Source organism: Melanostigma gelatinosum, assembly GCF_949748355.1.
Source record: "Melanostigma gelatinosum genome assembly, chromosome: 16".
NCBI classification, from domain to species: Eukaryota; Metazoa; Chordata; class Actinopteri; order Perciformes; family Zoarcidae; genus Melanostigma; species Melanostigma gelatinosum.
The window spans coordinates 2,956,456-2,975,489 of record NC_136649.1 but is presented as its reverse complement, the minus strand read 5'-3'; the positions used below and the strand labels follow the sequence as shown (position 1 = coordinate 2,975,489).

The 19,034-nt window shown below is 43.0% G+C and overlaps 1 protein-coding gene across 1 annotated transcript in view; it reads right to left on the bottom strand.

The window, feature by feature from the left end:
- Window positions 1-19,034, bottom strand: part of kif6 (kinesin family member 6) — a gene marked incomplete at both ends in the record, with an annotated part of 98,539 nt that overhangs the window by 14,667 nt on the left and 64,838 nt on the right. The window contains one exon of the mRNA XM_079286088.1: window positions 7,092-7,147. Coding sequence (XP_079142214.1) covers window positions 7,092-7,147 — 56 coding nt within the window. The remainder of the gene's footprint in view (window positions 1-7,091; window positions 7,148-19,034) is intronic.

The window sequence follows — 19,034 nt, the reverse complement described above, 5'->3', positions numbered from 1 at the left end:
GTATCATTTTAAAAGTATCGTTTTAGCACCGGTATCGGAAAAAACCCAAACGATACCCAACTCTCGTCAAGAGTGAACTCTTGTGACTCCGGTGAGACAGAAAGCAACATGAGGGAGGCGTACCGGGTCAACATATGGCTAAGTCATTTGTGTCTGCTCTTCTGTTTTTGCTGCGTCTCTTCCCTCTAATAGATGTAGTTAATTGCCCCATTGACGATGTTGAATTTGTGAGGCGACGCTTCAGTGGCAAAGGACAACTGTAAAGTAAATGGATGGGAGATTATTGTACAGGTCATATTTGAGGCCAATTTTATCCACACTAAATCATACATTTACTGTAAGACAAAAAAGAATTCCTCATTGATAGTGTGTCAGATAGCGAGTTAAGTGAATGCCCAGGATAGCTATATGTGGCAGACTGAAAGATAAAAGAGACATTGAATGGCAGTTCGGCATGTGGTGAGTTTCCATTACAACCCCTCAGGTCTTATATACACACACATAGACGGTGCGGTGCCGTAGCTCCGTCTGAAACACGATCCTGTCGCCAATCTAAGAACTCGAGGTCCAAGCTCCGAAAACGAGAAATCCAGATGAAGCATCGTTTGGCAAAAAAAAAAGAAAAGAAAAGAAAGGGGGAGGGGGGGGTGGCTACCTTTTCATGCAACACCTCTCATAGTGCCATAAAACAGTTGGATGAGAGTTCTTGCTTTGACAAAGGGAAGATGAAGGCACAGAGCATTTCAGACTAACATCTGTCCTGCTGAAGAGACCTTGAGTAAAGCGCAGTCTCTTGGGATGAGTAAAGCGTAACGATGGAGTTGAGTTGAGTTTTACATCAACTCTCAGCAGTTCATTGATTCTGTAAATGGTTTGCAATCTGCCCATGCAGCACACAGACCGGCTCATCTTTGAAAACCTCTTGACACACTCTTTAAAAGTAGACTGGGGGGTTTCAGCAGACCAGAGATGTGAATGGATGATGTGAAATGTTACAAATGACGCGCAGGGACATATTGTGCCCACGATGACACCGCTTTTCCTTCTGGAGCATGAACCAGGGTTTGGGAACCCCTCACAAAGCCATGTGTTTTCACCCAAAGTCTGCAGTTGGTAGCAGGGAATGAGCTGAGACGCCCTGTGGCTTTTACGTTGTGGTCAGATGCCCCAGACACTACTTTCTCAAACATGGCCCATAACTAACGGATGCACAGGCCCATTCTTTCACAATATACAGTGCATAGAAGGATTAAGAAATATTCATGCCATGCTGACAGGGTGAAGGAGTGCAGGGAGCACACAACAGCATAGACTGTTCTCATTCACTGTTCTATAACACACCAGCGAATGCTACTGCGCCCGGGAGGCGTTTTCACATGTTTCAGGCAGGAAGAAATTATTTGTAACACAGGTTCACTATGTCACAGCAGTTACAGGACTACTGATTGAATGTGGGTACTCTCTGGCCGCACTTCGTCGGCAAAAGTTCAATCCATCAACAACTTTTAGTTTGGCCCCACACACACGGCGGTCAAGCAGGCTGTACTTCGCTGCTGTGTTTGTCGGCGTTATACCTACAAAAAGTAATGCACTGCAACATAAAAGAGCACATGGGCCTGGCTCTAACCATGTGGCTTCAACAAGTCTTGGCATGAACTGAAGCTTTTTCGAAAAGTCTTGGCCAAGCAATCACATCTATATTTGTTAGGTTCATTGTCACGGCTCCGCTGTGACCTCAGCTCGTGTCGGTGTCTCCTCTCTGTTCTCTCTGTCAGTGTGTGTGTGTGTGTGTGTGTGTATGGCATGGGCGCGGCTTCAATCATCCGGCACCTGGGCTCATCTCCAGACCTGCCAACAATCAGATCATCATCACAGACCCAGCTTCCTTCAGTCTCATCGCCAGATTGTTTCTTCAGCTCAGTGGTAGCTACAGCCTCGGCCCCTCTGAGTTTTACCTCGTCTCACCAGTTAGTTCGCTTTGTTTTCCCGATCTGGCAACTAACTTGTGTTTTTCTTGTGCTCTAAGATTCCTGTGCCACGTCACCGCCCAGCCGCCGCCACTCACACCGCCTCACCTTCCTACCTGCATGTTCCACCGGCTCCACGAACAAACGAAATAAAACCTTTTATTTCACCTACCCTGTTGTCCCGGTGTCTGCGCATGGGTCCAGAACAACTGACCGTAACATTCATGACACAATTAGATGTGCTAACAACGCAGGTATATAATATTCTGCTCAGGCAATCCTAAGTATGGTGTGAGAATAAACTCCTATTGGCCATACTATTCAAATATTGTAACTGAAGAGTCAAACATTACAGATTGTCACAGAACATCCTGTCGGAGCTCAAAGGTTTCAACAGTATTTCTGACCTCTATTCATTAAAAGATCAATTTGCATATGTGTCAAGTAAGGCAAGGCAAGGCAAGGCAAGTTTATTTGTATAGCACATTTCAACAACAAGGTAATTCAAATTCAAGTAATAGCAGTATGTAGTGTGCTGACTGCAATACGTCATTACATTTGAGTGCTCCTATCCCCCTTCCAGGACAAGACTGGCTCAACACCACAACCTCTTCCAAACCATGCAGGGTTTCCTCCCACACCGTTAGGAGACGTGCCGTCGTCTTTAAGGACCGGTGTCGAGCTACAAGCCTCAATAAATATTTGGTGATGTTTGTGGTCTGGAGGTTAAATGTGATATGCCGCACACTACCACAGCGAGCTCAAGATCCAAAGATCATACACACTATCCAGCTTCTCAATTTCTGGGTGGGCGTCGATTCAAGTCTGTACGAAGAACGAATGCACAAGGTAATTGCTGTCATTTTCGTTCATGCAGTTAGCAACCAGTCGTCGCCATGTTGAGAGCCACGTGGAGGCAATTCCTCAGTCATCGATTTCCTGTGAGTTTGGTATTCGGATATTTTAGTGCACGAATATAATTGGACTAATAAACGACCACAACAAGAGTTGCATATACAAAAGGAAACATAAAAATGTTTGTACTGAAACAGAACGATTGCATAAAGCACTTTGATGAGCAGCTGATCATTAGCACTGCAAGTAGTCAGGTAAAACCCCGTGGCCGCTGGTGGTTAAAGACCACATGCAATGCAGAAATCAAGTTGCATTCGTTCTGCTATATTCCTTCTCTAGTGCTTCGGTGGAACAATCTTCTTGGCAATGACGTTTCAAGCTCCAATAGATCTTCCTTGAACTCTATTGGAAAAGCCTTTAGGTGAGCAGAGCATGAAAGTGGGATTCCCAAAGCAGTTATCAGATGCTTCATCTTGGACTCTACTGCATAAATCCCCCCCCCCCCACACCACACACACACATCTGGCAGAGAAATCCAAAGATGTATGCTCATTTCCAGCTGCCCTACACCGTTCATGAAGTAGAAGATGTGCATGGCTGATCCCTCTGAATAAATATAGATCCTTGCACTTTTTGGACCTAAGGGCTTGGAACGCATATGCTCCTCCAAGTGTGATCGGATTCCAGAGTCATTTGCTGTGGCCAAGAACAATACTGTAAACCAGGGTAATGTTTAGACACTGATGTATCCATGGGCTCCCGCCTCTCTCCTTCTCCCCTGCTACTGACCCTCATGCCAGGTACATCCATCACAAGAACGCCGCACAAAGCTTTTGTCTATATTATGCTGAATGTTTCCATGTTTTGCATTAACCACGAGACGCAGGTAGTGTAAAATTTCCAAGAAGGGCTTCCAAGATGGCAAGGAAGCACACTGAGCTGAACATTATGGTACTACTTTCCATCCAGAAGATGCAACCACCTTCCACTATAAACACTGTCTCTCATCTAGGAAGAATGCAGCCCGTGCACCTAACAATGTAATAATATCTGACAGTGTCAAGATGTTTTTGTGGTATCTTTCAAAATGTGAATAGTTTGAAGGATTCAAATGTTAAATCCTATCCTAAAAACACACATTCATTCAGTAAATCCAATTTCTAAATACTACACCCACACAGCGATAATGTCTGCAGAACACATTTGAAGAGTTAATATGCAACATGATGTCTTAGCGTGATGTATGACATGTCTGATATATGGCTGTGTCAGCACCTCACAGACTGAATGATCAAAAATAATTTTTACTTCCAAGGATGATAAGTGTATGCTGGCATGAATGAGGGTAACAGCCGAATGCTACCAAACCACCAAGCGTGATCTGAGGCAGCAATGATGCCAGGCACTGGTGTGAAGCAAACCTATCCATTTCAATGGCATGTGAACTGGGCCACAAACACACACAGTCCGGGGAAATTCATAAATGTAGCTTGCAATAGTAAATGCGAACCAGATTGAGCCCTAACGGCACATTTTTAACTGCATTGACTTTACTGGAAAATTCAACCAAAGTGCAGAGAGATAATTTAAACGTATTGAAACCAGTGGCGACAGGAGTTGTCTTTAAGTAGCCCTGTGTAACTTTATGATACATTACTGAATAAAGTTATTTGTACTGTGACTTCATGTCCAACTATGATGAGGCATTTTCTTTTATCTTTTAAAAATTACTTAAGAATCAACAAAACAATAAACGGACACATACATTAGGGGTGGACGTAACGAATTGCATTTATTCTTGATACTTTAACAGCATATTATTTGTGTACTCAGTAATTCTTATTTTTTACAACATATGTATTTAGTAGGGGTGTAACGGTACGCGTATTCGTATTGAACCGTTCGGTACGAGGCTCACAGTTCGGTACGCATGACGAAAGTCAAAGAATAACTTCATGATGTTAGTTGTAATGAATAAATATATTTTAAAATCAAGTACATTTCTCTGGCATTTATAGTTTTCTACTGTACCGAAACGTACCGAACCGTGGCTCCACTGTATCGTACCCAACCCCACCGTGAGTTTTGTGAACCGTTACACCCCGAGTATTTATGTAGCCCAATATCACAAATTTGCCTTAAGGGGCTTTAAACCTACAGTGCAGAACTTTTTTCTCGCCCCTCTGGCAGTGAGAGTAAGTACACAAACTATTGACGCTTAAGGCTGACAACTTAAGGTAACCTGACAACAGTGTCTGCCCTTAGTCCCTTCACTTCCTTAAGCGCTATCCATCGCTCTCTTGTTTTTGCTCTAATTCTCCCACTGACTGAGTTTCATTTTTTACTGGACACTCCACTCCAGAAACTTTTCTTGAATGCTTTTAAGCTTCCGCCACACTCCAAGCGGCTGCTGCGTTACTATGGTCTGTCCCCCCTTCCCGTCCCCTTTAGCTTTTGCTGGTTGACGTTAAACCAGGGGTCACCAACCTTTTTGAAACGGAGAGCTACTTCAAGGGTTCTGAGTGGTACGAAGGGCTACTTGTTTGATACAAACTTCCTGAATAACAAAGTTGCACGGATCATCTTTTATTAATAATAATAATAATAATAATATATGTGAAGAGACTCTGATCACATGTTTCTCACAATATTTATTAACAATGATTGTGAATTTTGTTCAAAATCACACCTGTTATATTTTTGTACAAATGATCACTTCTAAAAATTTTAGGAAATCATTAATCATATCTTCAGTATCTTAAGTGTCAAAAAGAAAAATTACTGGCGAGTGGGCAGGTGAAAGTTTCGCGAGCAGAAGAGCAGTGAGCTGCCCCTGGTTTTTCCCTCTGCCAACCCCACACATATATACTCCCCTGCTTTCCCTGTTCTAGTTGCCAGATTGTCTTTGTTCTACCCCGTGTGTTCATCGCCTTCCAGCATTATTCCCTCGCGTTAGTTTCTATGGTTTGTGACTTTGCCTTGTTTTCGGTTTTTGGATTTTTGCCTGCTCCCTGTTGGATTTGTTTGCCTTTACAGACTTCCTGTGTATGATTGCTTTGTGCCTAGTAAAATAAATTGCCTTCTACCTCGCCTGGTCTCCTGTGTCTATCTCTGCTCTTGAGTATCTGCTCTGCCCCAGAATCGTTACACTGCAGGGGGGGAAGAGTTCCACAGAGCTCCATGTCTAGATCAGCAAGTACAAAAACACCAACGTTTTTTCGTGGCCCTCGGTGTCTGATACCGACACACAACTTTAGCGCCTGTATGAGACAAAACAAAGGTACTTATTTTAACCCAAACCACAATCTTTAACGAAACCTAACCAAGTACCGGTAGTTTAGTTGCCTAAACCTAATTGATGCCAAGGGATCTGACCATGATTTAGTGTGTGACGAGTTGGGAATGAGAGAGGTTCGTCTAGAAACGTGAAACTCTGCGAATACAAAATATACATCTTTCATTTTGTAATCGTTCTCTGGTGTTGTGCAAGGAGTTGCGAAGGGTGCAGTTGGTCCTGGGCCAGGCCTAACAGTTTGTGAACAGTATAAAATATGCACAACAATGCAAAAAAAGTATGAGCATGGGTTATGGTTAGCATTATTGTGCCTTGGGATAGGCAAACAAAAGTCACATCTACCTTAATTAATCAAAACTTTAATGCACCACCCGACATGCAAGCTATATGACCAAATAAAACATATCCACAATGTTATGTGACGAACGGTTGCATGCTGGGTCTCAACTTAGCCAGGTGTGTACAACAACACAGTATTTTTACTTGAGTCAAATATTCTAGTACTTTCCGTCCTTGCTGATGGGACTATCCATGGTGTCAAAGTGTTGACACACAGTAGTACATACATGTATGCATGTTTCACAACAGAAACTTAAACTCCATAATCACTCAGCATTGACAGAAGCTGGGGTTTAAGCCAGGTCTCATTGTGGCACGGTAAAGCTGCCTGTCAAAGACATTGCTGAGAAGAACCCAGGGGTGTGCTTACCAAGTCGTCATAAAACAGCCAGGCTAGTAAAGAGCACAGGTTGGAAGACTACAGTAGGTGGGTGGAAATCAGAACCCGGTCCTGGAAAAGTTCAGGAATGTGCTGAGCGAAATTTCTGATAAATGATTAGCGTTCTTTAGGACTTGCACCATAGCCTCAGTTTGCCATTTGGACAATGATAATGATGAAATGTAGAGTTTAATGTTTTCACAAGTCATAAATGTAATGTGATTTCCGGAGGGCGACATCTGTTGAGACGACTTACTTATTCGGTTTCTGGCCTCATTTAGTTTCTCCCCAAATCTTTTGGCCTCAGCTGACCTGTTCAAAAGAATGCAGGTGTTAATTGCCAATGGTAGCAAAAAAGTAATTTGATGAATTCAATGTGGTAAAGAAACTATAAGCATACCCAATGCAAAACTATTTATTTTCAATTTGCAGGCAATAAAGAATTCAGGAGCATTGGTAATAAAGTATTGTACATAACATATATTATATCTCTTTTGGCATGTCACTCAAAACACTTAAAACAGCCGCTCACTCGATTGAGGTCGTCAAAGGTTTGTCTCTGATTCCAGACAAAAGCAACACATTTTTAAAATGCACCTCTGGAGGTGCCAGTGCCAAAGTATGCTGCGTTGACGCATGTACAGTATGCTGCGTTGACGCATGTACAGTATGCTGCGTTGACGCATGTACAGTATGTTGCGTTGACGCATGTACAGTGTGCTGCGTTGACGCATGTACAGTATGTTGCGTTGACGCATGTACAGTATGTTGCGTTGACGCATGTACAGTATGTTGCGTTGACGCATGTACAGTATGTTGTGATGAATCATGTACAGTATGTTGCATTGACGCATGTACAGTATGCTGCGTTGACGCATGTACAGTATGCTGCGTTGACGCATGTACAGTATGCTGCGTTGACGCATGTACAGTATGTTGCATTGACGCATGTACAGTATGTTGTGATGAATCATGTACAGTATGTTGCATTGACGCATGTACAGTATGCTGCGTTGACGCATGTACAGTATGCTGCATTGACGCATGTACAGTATGTTGCGTTGACGCATGTACAGTATGCTGCGTTGACGCATGTACAGTATGCTGCGTTGACGCATGTATAGTATGCTGCATTAACGCATGTACAGTATGCTGTGTTGACGCATGTACAGTATGTTGCGTTGACGCATGTACAGTATGCTGCGTTGACGCATGTACAGTATGTTGCGTTGACGCATGTACAGTATTCTGCGTTGACGCATGTACAGTATTCTGCGTTGACGCATGTAGGAGTGGTCGGTCGATTAACGCGCATTCTCTCGTAGTGTCACTTCAAAACTTTCTTTTATTCCAGAACAGCATCAGAAGCATACATGGAAATAATCTTAAACAGAAAAGCCCGCTTTGTCTCCTAATGCGGTTTCGTAATGCGTAATGCTTAATGCGGTTGAAAATAGTTAGCCCTTCCGCTCTCTAGTCGAACGAACACACCTGCACGTCCTCAGGTGAGGTCTACATAAAGAGTTAACGCCCCCTGACGTCATCATTGTGTCATAATCAGTTCGGCAGTAACGTCTTAACAGGTTCAACAGTAAATCATAATTAGCATGGTCTGATGTACAATCAGTAGCATGACTATAATTTCCTTAAAAGTATAGAATGTACAGGTAAAACACAAATCAGAGTAATGGCTTCTACACTCCGGCCCCTAATTGACCGGTATAGGGCAATTCATACATTTATACATAGGAAGCCTATTCTTAAGAGTCCTTTGTTACAATATTCAAGACTATCACGTGTCCATGGAATTTCAAAAATAAGCCAAAAAATGTAATCCATTTAGTTTCCGCGAGTCCATTTCGCAAAACAAGTTCATAAGATTTCGGCAAAAGGTTCAACGAAAAAAAACAGTTCTTGAGAAAAGGATAAGACAAAAGAGAGAAAAGGTTCAACTAAAGTCTCTTCAGGTGTCAAAGACGAAAAAGGGCAAAGGGACTTGTCTCATCAGGTCATGTTCTGTAGAAGGCACAGCTTTGTGATGGGCCTTTCCAAGGTGCCATTTTGTGTCCTGATCTTAACGTACATGTCCTTTTTTGTCGGGGAAGATTTCCGTGATTCTGCCCATGGGCCAGGAGTGATGAGTGGTGAGCTCTCATCAATGATCAGCACTATGTCTCCATGCTTTAGATTCCTTTTAGTTTCATTCCATTTCTGCCTCTCCTGTAGCAATGGGAGGTACTCTCGTGTCCAGCGTTTCCAGAAGAGATCAGCTATATATTGGGTCTGTTTCCATCTTCTTCTGGAATAGGTGTCACTTTTGTCAAAGAGTCCAGGTGGAAGAGTCGGCCTTCGCTTCATTTGAAGCAGGTGGTTGTGTGTCAGGGGTTCTGGATCTTTCACATCCTGAGATAGGACTGTGATGGGCCGGTCATTCATGATTGCCTCTACTTCGCATAGAGCTGTTTGGAGACTTTCGTCATCCAGGGTCTGTTCCCTCGTGATGGAGTAGAGAATCTTTCTGATTATCCGGATGAGCCGCTCCCATACACCTCCATGATGAGGACCATAGGGTGGATTGAATGTCCATTTGATACCTACAGCGTGCATCGAATGCTGGATTTTGCTGAGGTCAAGGTGGGTAAATGCTTCGCGAAGCTCTCGTTCTGTCCCAACGAAATTTGTGCCGTTGTCAGAAACAATCTCCTTCACTTGGCCTCGTCTGCAGATAAAACGTCGGAGTGCAGAAATGCAGGAGTCTGTATCCATTGAGTAGGCCATCTCCAGGTGTACGGCTCTTGAGAGGCACGTAAACAAGGCTCCATATCTTTTTACTTTGCTGCGGCCACGCTTGACGTCTATGGGGCCAAAGTAGTCCAGTCCCGTATGGGTAAAGGGTGGCAAGTCAGGTGTTATCCTGTGAAGAGGTAGGTCAGACATCTTTTGTGTCATTGCGGTGCCATGCCATCTCCTGCAGAGTACACAATCCCGTGTTATCCTTCTCGCAGCGGAATTTGGTCTAAGGATCCAGTATTTTGTTCTGAGTTTTGCGATCATTTGATTTCTTCCACAATGACCCATTGAGGCGTGTGTGTGGTGTAGCAGTATCTTTGACAGGTGATTGTCCTTGGGCAAAATGGCAGCATGTTTGGTTTCCTCTGGCATTGCCAGCTTGCTTAGTCTGCTGCCAACTCTCAGGATTCCCTGTTGGAGGATGGGATCTAGTCTGTAGATCCTACTGTTTTTCTTTACGGGTAAGCCCTTTTGTAGAGAGGTCACCTCATCCTGGAAGGATTGTTGTTGAACGTAGGACACAAGTGCTTGTTCGGCCTTGCCTAAATCCTCCACAGACAGCCGTGACCTAGGTGGGTCCGAGTCACTCGTTTTTTTCTTTTTTAGGTTCAATTGTCTCAGACGTTCTTTGAATTTTAAGAGCCAGGCTGATGATCGAATCAATTTGTCCCATGATGAGAAGTGCTCAATAAGACGAGTCAGTGGACTTTCAATCTGCAGTGCACTTGTAGTGAAAGCTCCAGCCACCTTCCTGACCTCCGGGTCACCGTCGGACAGTGTGGGTGGTACCCGGATCACTGGCCCATCTGTTTCCGGTTGCATCAGAAAATTTGGACCCCTCAGCCAGTGTCCTTCTTGAAGGAACTTCTCAGCTTTCATGCCTCTTGATGCATTGTCTGCAGGGTTGAGTCCAGTCTTTATGTGGCGCCATTGGCCTTTGTGTGTCAGATCCCGAATAGTGGTCACTCTGTTAGCCACGTAGGTCTGAAACCTTCTGGCGTCATTTTGGATATATTTTAATACGGCGGTGCTGTCGGTCCAGAAAACTGAGTCTCCGAGGGTTGACTCGAGCTCTCTCCTTAACATCCTGTCCATCCTAGCAGCGAGGACTGCACTGGCAAGCTCCAGTCTTGGGATTGTCACCACCTTTAAAGGTGCAACTCTTGCCTTCCCGATCACAAACACCATGTGAGGTAGTCCGTTGTTACTGGTCAGCTTCAAATAGCTGACTGTCCCGTAACCTCTTTCACTTGCATCGCAGAAGTGGTGCATCTGTGCTCTAGTAACTTCAAAATCTGGTGGCTTAAAGCATCTCTTGATTCTTAGACTGGAAATCAGGTTAAGATCTTTAAGCCACTCCTTCCATCTCTCTGTGTAAGCAGTTGGTATCGATTCATCCCATCCACAATTCAGCTTGCACAGGTCCTGCAGTATTCCTTTCCCTGTCAGCATGACTGGTGCTATGAACCCAAGAGGATCGTATACTGAGTTCAACACAGACAAAATGCTTCTGCGGGTGACCGATTGTTGTTTCGGGGTGATCGAGAAGAAGAACGTGTCTGACTCAATGTCCCATCGCATGCCAAGAGCCCTTTCTATGGGCAGTTTGTCTTTGTCGAGGTCTAGATCTTTGACCTCTTTTGCCCTCTCTTCAGCTGCTACAGAGGCAAGGACTGCTCGACTGTTACTGGTCCATTTGGTGAGTCTAAATCCACCTGTGGTGCATACTGATCTGAGCTCTTTCACCAGACAGATTGCCTGGCTCTCGCTTCGGACCGATTTGAGGCAGTCGTCTACATAGAAGTTGTGACGAATGGTGTTGAGAACTTCAGCACTACACTTTCCTTCATTATCATCGGCTGTCCGCTTCAGTGCGAAATTGGTGCAGCTCGGGGATGAGACCGCTCCAAAGAGATGCACCGTCATCCGGTACTCTGCTAGCGGTTGGTTGGTGTCGCCGTCTGGCCACCACAGGAATCTGAGGAAGTCACTTGATGGAACATTCCTTCGATGTCCCCCATCACTGCTACTGGCTCCTGTCGGAATCTGAGGAGTACACCCAGCAAGGTGTTCGTAAGGTCAGGACCCTGTAGCAGCTCATGATTCAGCGAAGTTCCTTGGAATGAGGAGGTACAATCGAGCACCACCCAGATTGTCTTTTTCCTTTTGTGGTAGACACCATGGTGAGGGATGTACCACAGTCTTCCATCTTTCCGAGGGAGCTGTTCCTCTGGCACTCTTTCTGCGTGTCCTTTCCTCAAGACATCACTCATGAAGCCATTATAGTCTTTCCGAAAGGCTTCATCTTTCTGGAATCTGCGGGCAAGATTTAATACTCTTTGTTCCGCCATTTTCCTGTTGTTTGGCAGGCTGATGTTATCCTGGCGGAACGGAAGTCGTATTTCGTAGTGGCCTTCTTTCCTTTTGACCGAGTTGTTCATCACTTGTAGGAATTTCTTATCTTCAAATGAGTGTTCTTGTTTTTCATTGTAGGCCAATTCTGAGAAGTCCTGGTTATATTGGTGTATCAGGAGCTCTTCCAGCTTGGCCACTGATATTCTATTGGACGTTATCTGTGGTCGACCATGCTCATCCATAGGTGCAGTACTGCAGAGTGGTCCATTTATAGTCCAACCTAGGCTTGTTAGGACTGCGTAGGGCCCCTCCCCTTGGCTATTGATCACTCTCAGTGGCTCCATAGCCTTTGGGACATTTGCACCGATCAATAGGCCTACCTCAGCCTTGATGGTTCTTAGTTGGACCCCCTTTAGATAAGAGCATCCTTTTATGTCCATTTCTGTAGGAATGTTCTCTTGACTGACAGGAATGGCATCTTGTGTGAAGACTTCAGGAAGCTCTATGAAGCTGTTGCCATCCAGGCTGCATACTTCCAGTCCTCTTATTGCTTGGGTTTTCACAGGCTTTTCATGACCCATTGTTCGGAGTAAGATCTCTGTTTTCTTTCCTCGGACGGACAACTGTTCCATCAGGTTTTCCGTGACAAAGGTAGAAGTGCTTCCAGGGTCTAGAAATGCATAGGTTTCTATCAAACAGCTGCCTTTATGTGCCTTTATCTTTACAGGTACCACTGCTAACTTGTAGTCTGCATCAATCTCTGTAATGGTGTTTTAGGTATGGTTCCCATCCGTGCATACTCAAGCTGTGCTAGGCTTTCTTCCGTTTTGTCAGATGCATCTATCCGTTCTTGCCTTTCTTTTCCGGGTTCTGATGCTTCATCATTTTCAAATTCCTCCAGAGCCTTTAGCCTCGCATCAGCTGCAGCAATGTTTGCTTCCAAGTCGAGAGATTCCATTCTTAAACTTAGTTGATGCTTCTCCGTTTCCATTTTTAAACCCAGCTGGTGCATCTCCGTTTCCAGCTCATGTTTCTTTTTAAGAGCTTCAGCTCTGGCCTGCAGAACAGCTTTGTCTGCAGCTACCTTCATGCGTGCTGAAACCACAGATGAAGATTTGGAACTTTTGGAACCTTTAGAACTCCTTGAGCCAATCTGTGAGACACTGTCCCCAGCCTGCACAAGAGTCTGTGGGTCCGGCTGAGGTGTTAACCATTGATCCACTTTAGCCATAGAAGCTTGTAATCAGCCATTTTTGGCTCATACCAGTCCAAAGTTTCATTCATTCTCACATCCTCAGGCAGCAATAACTGAACAGATTCATGAGACACTTTAAATTCAACCAGCAGTCTTAGAAATTAATTTGCAGCTTCGTTAACATTCATCATTGTTTTTATCTCATTCATTTTCCGTGTACAGTGTGAGAGTTTCCCTCTACGTGTTGCGCTGAGTGATTTAAACGCTTTCCTTTGTTGTGCGGCGTCCATCTCAGTAACACCGGCTTCAGTGACTGCCCGTTCACTTCCTTCTGCCATCAGTTCGTTCTTAGCCTTTAATATTCGTTTGTAGGGTTTTTTTCCAAGTAATTCCGACACCTTTTGTTGGAATATTCGTTAGTTTTTCGGTTACTTCTTTATTTATTTATTTTCATGCGCACGGCCGTGCTTTGTTTCCGTTTCCGTGCAGCGCTATTGATCAGCGTCCTGCCATTTATAGTTTCAGTGGTTTCGTAATTTAAAGGCAGTTTGTGGATTTATTTGTCTGCTCATCAAACATTTCCTTCGTTTCCTTTGTCACTTTAATGTTTGATCGTAACCAGGTTCGGAAAACAGCGCATCCACTCGTTTACTCATGGTACCGGTGAAATGGCATCCTGGCCGCAGTCCAGATCAATCCAAGCGACCGTGACTCCGGGCCTCCTTCTCTCATGCCCACGTTGACTGGCGTTCTGATGGGTATTTTCAACTTATTGTAGGAGCGGTCGGTCGATTAACGCGCATTCTCTCGTAGTGTCACTTCAAAACTTTCTTTTATTCCAGAACAGCATCAGAAGCATACATGGAAATAATCTTAAACAGAAAAGCCCGCTTTGTCTCCTAATTAGTGATGTTACGAGATGTGCCGACGCTCCGAAGCGTGTGTCGAGTAATGGAGGGGGCGTTTCCTCGAAGCGCGTATCGAGGCTTGCTTCATTTAGGGGAGGAGCCAAAAATGATGACGTCCGAAGCCTCGCTGCCCGGCTGTACCACGTGACTGCTTCGGAAAGTGGTTCAGATTTTGCCTCTGGAGTACTGGGAGAGGCAAAAATTCCTGTATGAAAATTGATATAGACTTGCTCTTGCGTTTTTGTGCACGCCAGCATCTTCTGTACCCTGTGAAAGGGTGTTTTCATAGGCCGGAGAGGTCGTGTCAAAAAAAAGGAATCGTTTAAAACCAAAAACTGTTGAGAAACAGTTATTTCTGAATAAAAATGAATAAAATGTCCCCTGTCCTGTACATCACTGTCCAAGTTACACAAGCATATTCAGTCCCCTCTTCCTAGTTCCACAAGCACTTTCACTGTCCTCTGCCTGCTTAAGCCCATGCCATTTTCCTAAAGTGACATAATAACATTATTACACAACCTGCCATATCATATGATACTACCATTTTGGGAAAATTTACACACACAGAATACATTCAAAAAATATTTTATTATGCACATATGTGATAATTTATGTACAGAAATTATTTGGTCATACATTTTTGTAATTCATAGTCATTCCTAACAGCCATGACAGACACACCAATTCAATGCATCACATTATGTGGTTCAGATACAGCTGCCTGTGATTATACACTTGGCCAGTAGGTGGTTTCGTGTGCACATGAAGCTTCGAGAAATTAACCCTTTCTCGAACCAATTGGCTGAAGTGGTTCGATGCCTCATGAGGCTTCATCTCGCCATCACTACTCCTAATGCGGTTTCGTAATGCGTAATGCTTAATGCGGTTGAAAATAGTTAGCCCTTCCGCTCTCTAGTCGAACGAACACACCTGCACGTCCTCAGGTGAGGTCTACATAAAGAGTTAACGCCCCCTGACATCATCATTGTGTCATAATCAGTTCGGCAGTAACGTCTTAACAGGTTCAACAGTAAATCATAATTAGCATGGTCTGATGTACAATCAGTAGCATGACTATAATTTCCTTAAAAGTATAGAATGTACAGGTAAAACACAAATCAGAGTAATGGCTTCTACAACGCATGTACAGTATGCTGCGTTAACGCATGTACAGTATGCTGCGTTGACGCTAGGGTTGCACGGTGTATCGACACTAAAAAGGTACCGCGGTACCTGTACGTTAAAAACGATACGATTTTGCATATTTTTAGTATCGATACTTGATTAAAATAGAGCGCGATCAGAGCGCACTCGCTGCTCCGCTCCCTGTCATGCTGCCTGCAGCCATGCAAGGGGGCGGGGCTGCCCAGCGCTCACACAGCAACAGGCAGCGCGCACTCACAGCGAGTGCTGCAGGGGAGACATGGCAGGAGCTTTTACCGACCGTCCTCGGCTTGTTGGAAAAAAAGATGCCAGAAGTATCATCTGGAAGTACTTTGGCTATATTGCAGACAGTGAAGGAAAGCCCACTGACATACAGAGACCTGTTTGCAAAACGTGTTTCAAAGCCACACAGACAAAGGGAGGCAACACGTCTAACACGGCAAAGCACCTTTCAGACAGAGACCCCGAACTTTTTAAAGAGTTCAAAGAACGACGGGTAAGCAAATGTGATTATAAACATGAACACCCCCAAGCTCACCCATAGACAGCTAACACGAGGAGCCTTAGCCTAGTTTGACAACAAGCCGATGTGATCATGAGGTCACAATGCACACAAACGTGTACTAAATGAAACACAATTGATGCAAAATGGCTCCATGCTGGTGGAGCCTGAGGGTGGATCTTCAGCTATTCTTTTTATTTTTAGTTGAGGAAAAATAATTATTCCATGAATTAAGATAAAATATGAAGTGAAAATATCAAACTCACCATGCAAGTAAATTAAGCATTGTTTACCCCCCCCCCCCACTCCCACTCCCACAAACAGATGCCAGCAGAGTCAGCAGCAATCATGGCACCATATAGTTTTCATTAATATCTTGCTGTAGGCTAATACTAATATTCATGCCATTTGTTAAGTGTTGAAAAAGCTGGGCAGGAACAAGCTGGTAAAAAAAGGGAACCGTACAGATGTTTTATTTATTACTATTACAGATAAATATACCCGTATCGTATTTGTGGTATTGTATCGAATTCTGGTATCGTATCGTAAGTATCGGGTATCGTGATACCTATTGCAGGTATCGTATCGAAGTCATCATTTTGGTATCGTGACAACCCTAGTTGAATCATGTACAGTATGTTGTGTTGGTGCATGTACAGTATGTTGTGATGAATCATGTACAGTATGTTATGTTGGTGCATGTACAGTATGTTGTGATGAATCATGTACAGTATGTTGTGATGTCTCATGTACAGTATGTTGTGATGAATCATGTACAGTATGTTGTGATGAATCATGTACAGTATGTTGCGATGAATCATGTACAGTATGTTGCGATGAATCATGTACAGTATGTTGTGATGAATCATGTACAGTGTGTTGCGATGAATCATGTACAGTATGTTGTGATGAATCATGTACAGTATGTTGTGTTGGTGCATGTACAGTATGTTGTGATGAATCATGTACAGTGTGTTACGTTGAATCATGAACAGTATGTTATGATGAATCATGTACAGTATGTTGTGTTGGTGCATGTACAGTATGTTGCGATGAATCATGTACAGTATGTTGCGATGAATCATGTACAGTATGTTGCGATGAATCATGTACAGTGTGTTGTGTGAATCATGCACAGTATGTTGTGTTGAATCATGTACAGTATGTTGCGATGAATCATGTACAGTATGTTGTGTTGAATCATGAACAGTATGTTGTGATGAATCATGTACAGTATGTTGTGTTGAATCATGAACAGTGTGTTGTGATGACTCATGTACAGTATGTTGCGATGAATCATGTATAGTGTGTTGCGATGAATCATGTACAGTATGTTGTGATGAATCATGTACAGTATGTTGTGTTGAATCATGAACAGTATGTTGTGATGAATCATGTACAGTATGTTGTGTTGAATCATGTACAGTATGTTGTGTTGGTGCATGTACAGTATGTTGTGATGAATCATGTACAGTATGTTGTGATGAATCATGTACAGTATGTTATGTTGGTGCATGTACAGTATGTTGTGATGTCTCATGTACAGTATGTTGTGATGAATCATGTACAGTATGTTGTGATGAATCATGTACAGTATGTTGCGATGAATCATGTACAGTATGTTGTGATGAATCATGTACAGTATGTTGTGTTGAATCATGTACAGTATGTTGTGTTGGTGCATGTACAGTATGTTGTGATGAATCATGTACAGTATGTTGTGATGAATCATGTACAGTATGTTATGTTGGTGCATGTACAGTATGTTGTGATGAATCATGTACAGTATGTTGTGATGTCTCATGTACAGTATGTTGTGATGAATCATGTACAGTATGTTGTGATGAATCATGTACAGTATGTTGCGATGAATCATGTACAGTATGTTGTGTTGGTGCATGTACAGTATGTTGCGATGAATCATGTACAGTATGTTGTGATGAATCATGTACAGTGTGTTGCGATGAATCATGTACAGTATGTTGTGATGAATCATGTACAGTATGTTGTGTTAGTGCATGTACAGTATGTTGTGATGAATCATGTACAGTATGTTGTGTTAGTGCATGTACAGTATGTTGTGATGAATCATGTACAGTGTGTTGTGATGACTCATGTACAGTGTGTTGCGATGAATCATGTACAGTATGTTGTGATGAATCATGTACAGTATGTTATGTTGGTGCATGTACAGTATGTTGTGATGTCTCATGTACAGTATGTTGTGATGAATCATGTACAGTATGTTGTGATGAATCATGTACAGTATGTTGCGATGAATCATGTACAGTATGTTGTGATGAATCATGTACAGTATGTTGTGTTGAATCATGTACAGTATGTTGTGTTGGTGCATGTACAGTATGTTGTGATGAATCATGTACAGTATGTTGTGATGAATCATGTACAGTATGTTATGTTGGTGCATGTACAGTATGTTGTGATGAATCATGTACAGTATGTTGTGATGTCTCATGTACAGTATGTTGTGATGAATCATGTACAGTATGTTGTGATGAATCATGTACAGTATGTTGCGATGAATCATGTACAGTATGTTGTGTTGGTGCATGTACAGTATGTTGCGATGAATCATGTACAGTATGTTGTGATGAATCATGTACAGTGTGTTGCGATGAATCATGTACAGTATGTTGTGATGAATCATGTACAGTATGTTGTGTTGGTGCATGTACAGTATGTTGCGATGAATCATGTACAGTATGTTGCGATGAATCATGTACAGTATGTTGCGATGAATCATGTACAGTGTGTTGTGTGAATCATGCACAGTATGTTGTGTTGAATCATGTACAGTATGTTGTGTGAATCATGTACAGTATGTTATGTTGGTGCATGTACAGTATGTTGCGATGAATCATGTACAGTATGTTGTGTTGAATCATGAACAGTATGTTGTGATGAATCATGTACAGTGTGTTGTGATGTCTCATGTACAGTATGTTGTGTTGAATCATGAACAGTGTGTTGTGATGACTCATGTACAGTATGTTGCGATGAATCATGTATAGTGTGTTGCGATGAATCATGTACAGTATGTTGTGATGAATCATGTACAGTATGTTGTGTTGAATCATGAACAGTATGTTGTGATGAATCATGTACAGTGTGTTGTGATGACTCATGTACAGTATGTTGCGATGAATCATGTACAGTGTGTTGCGATGAATGATGTACAGTATGTTGTGATGAATCATGTACAGTATGTTGTGTTAGTGCATGTACAGTATGTTGTGATGAATCATGTACAGTGTGTTGTGATGA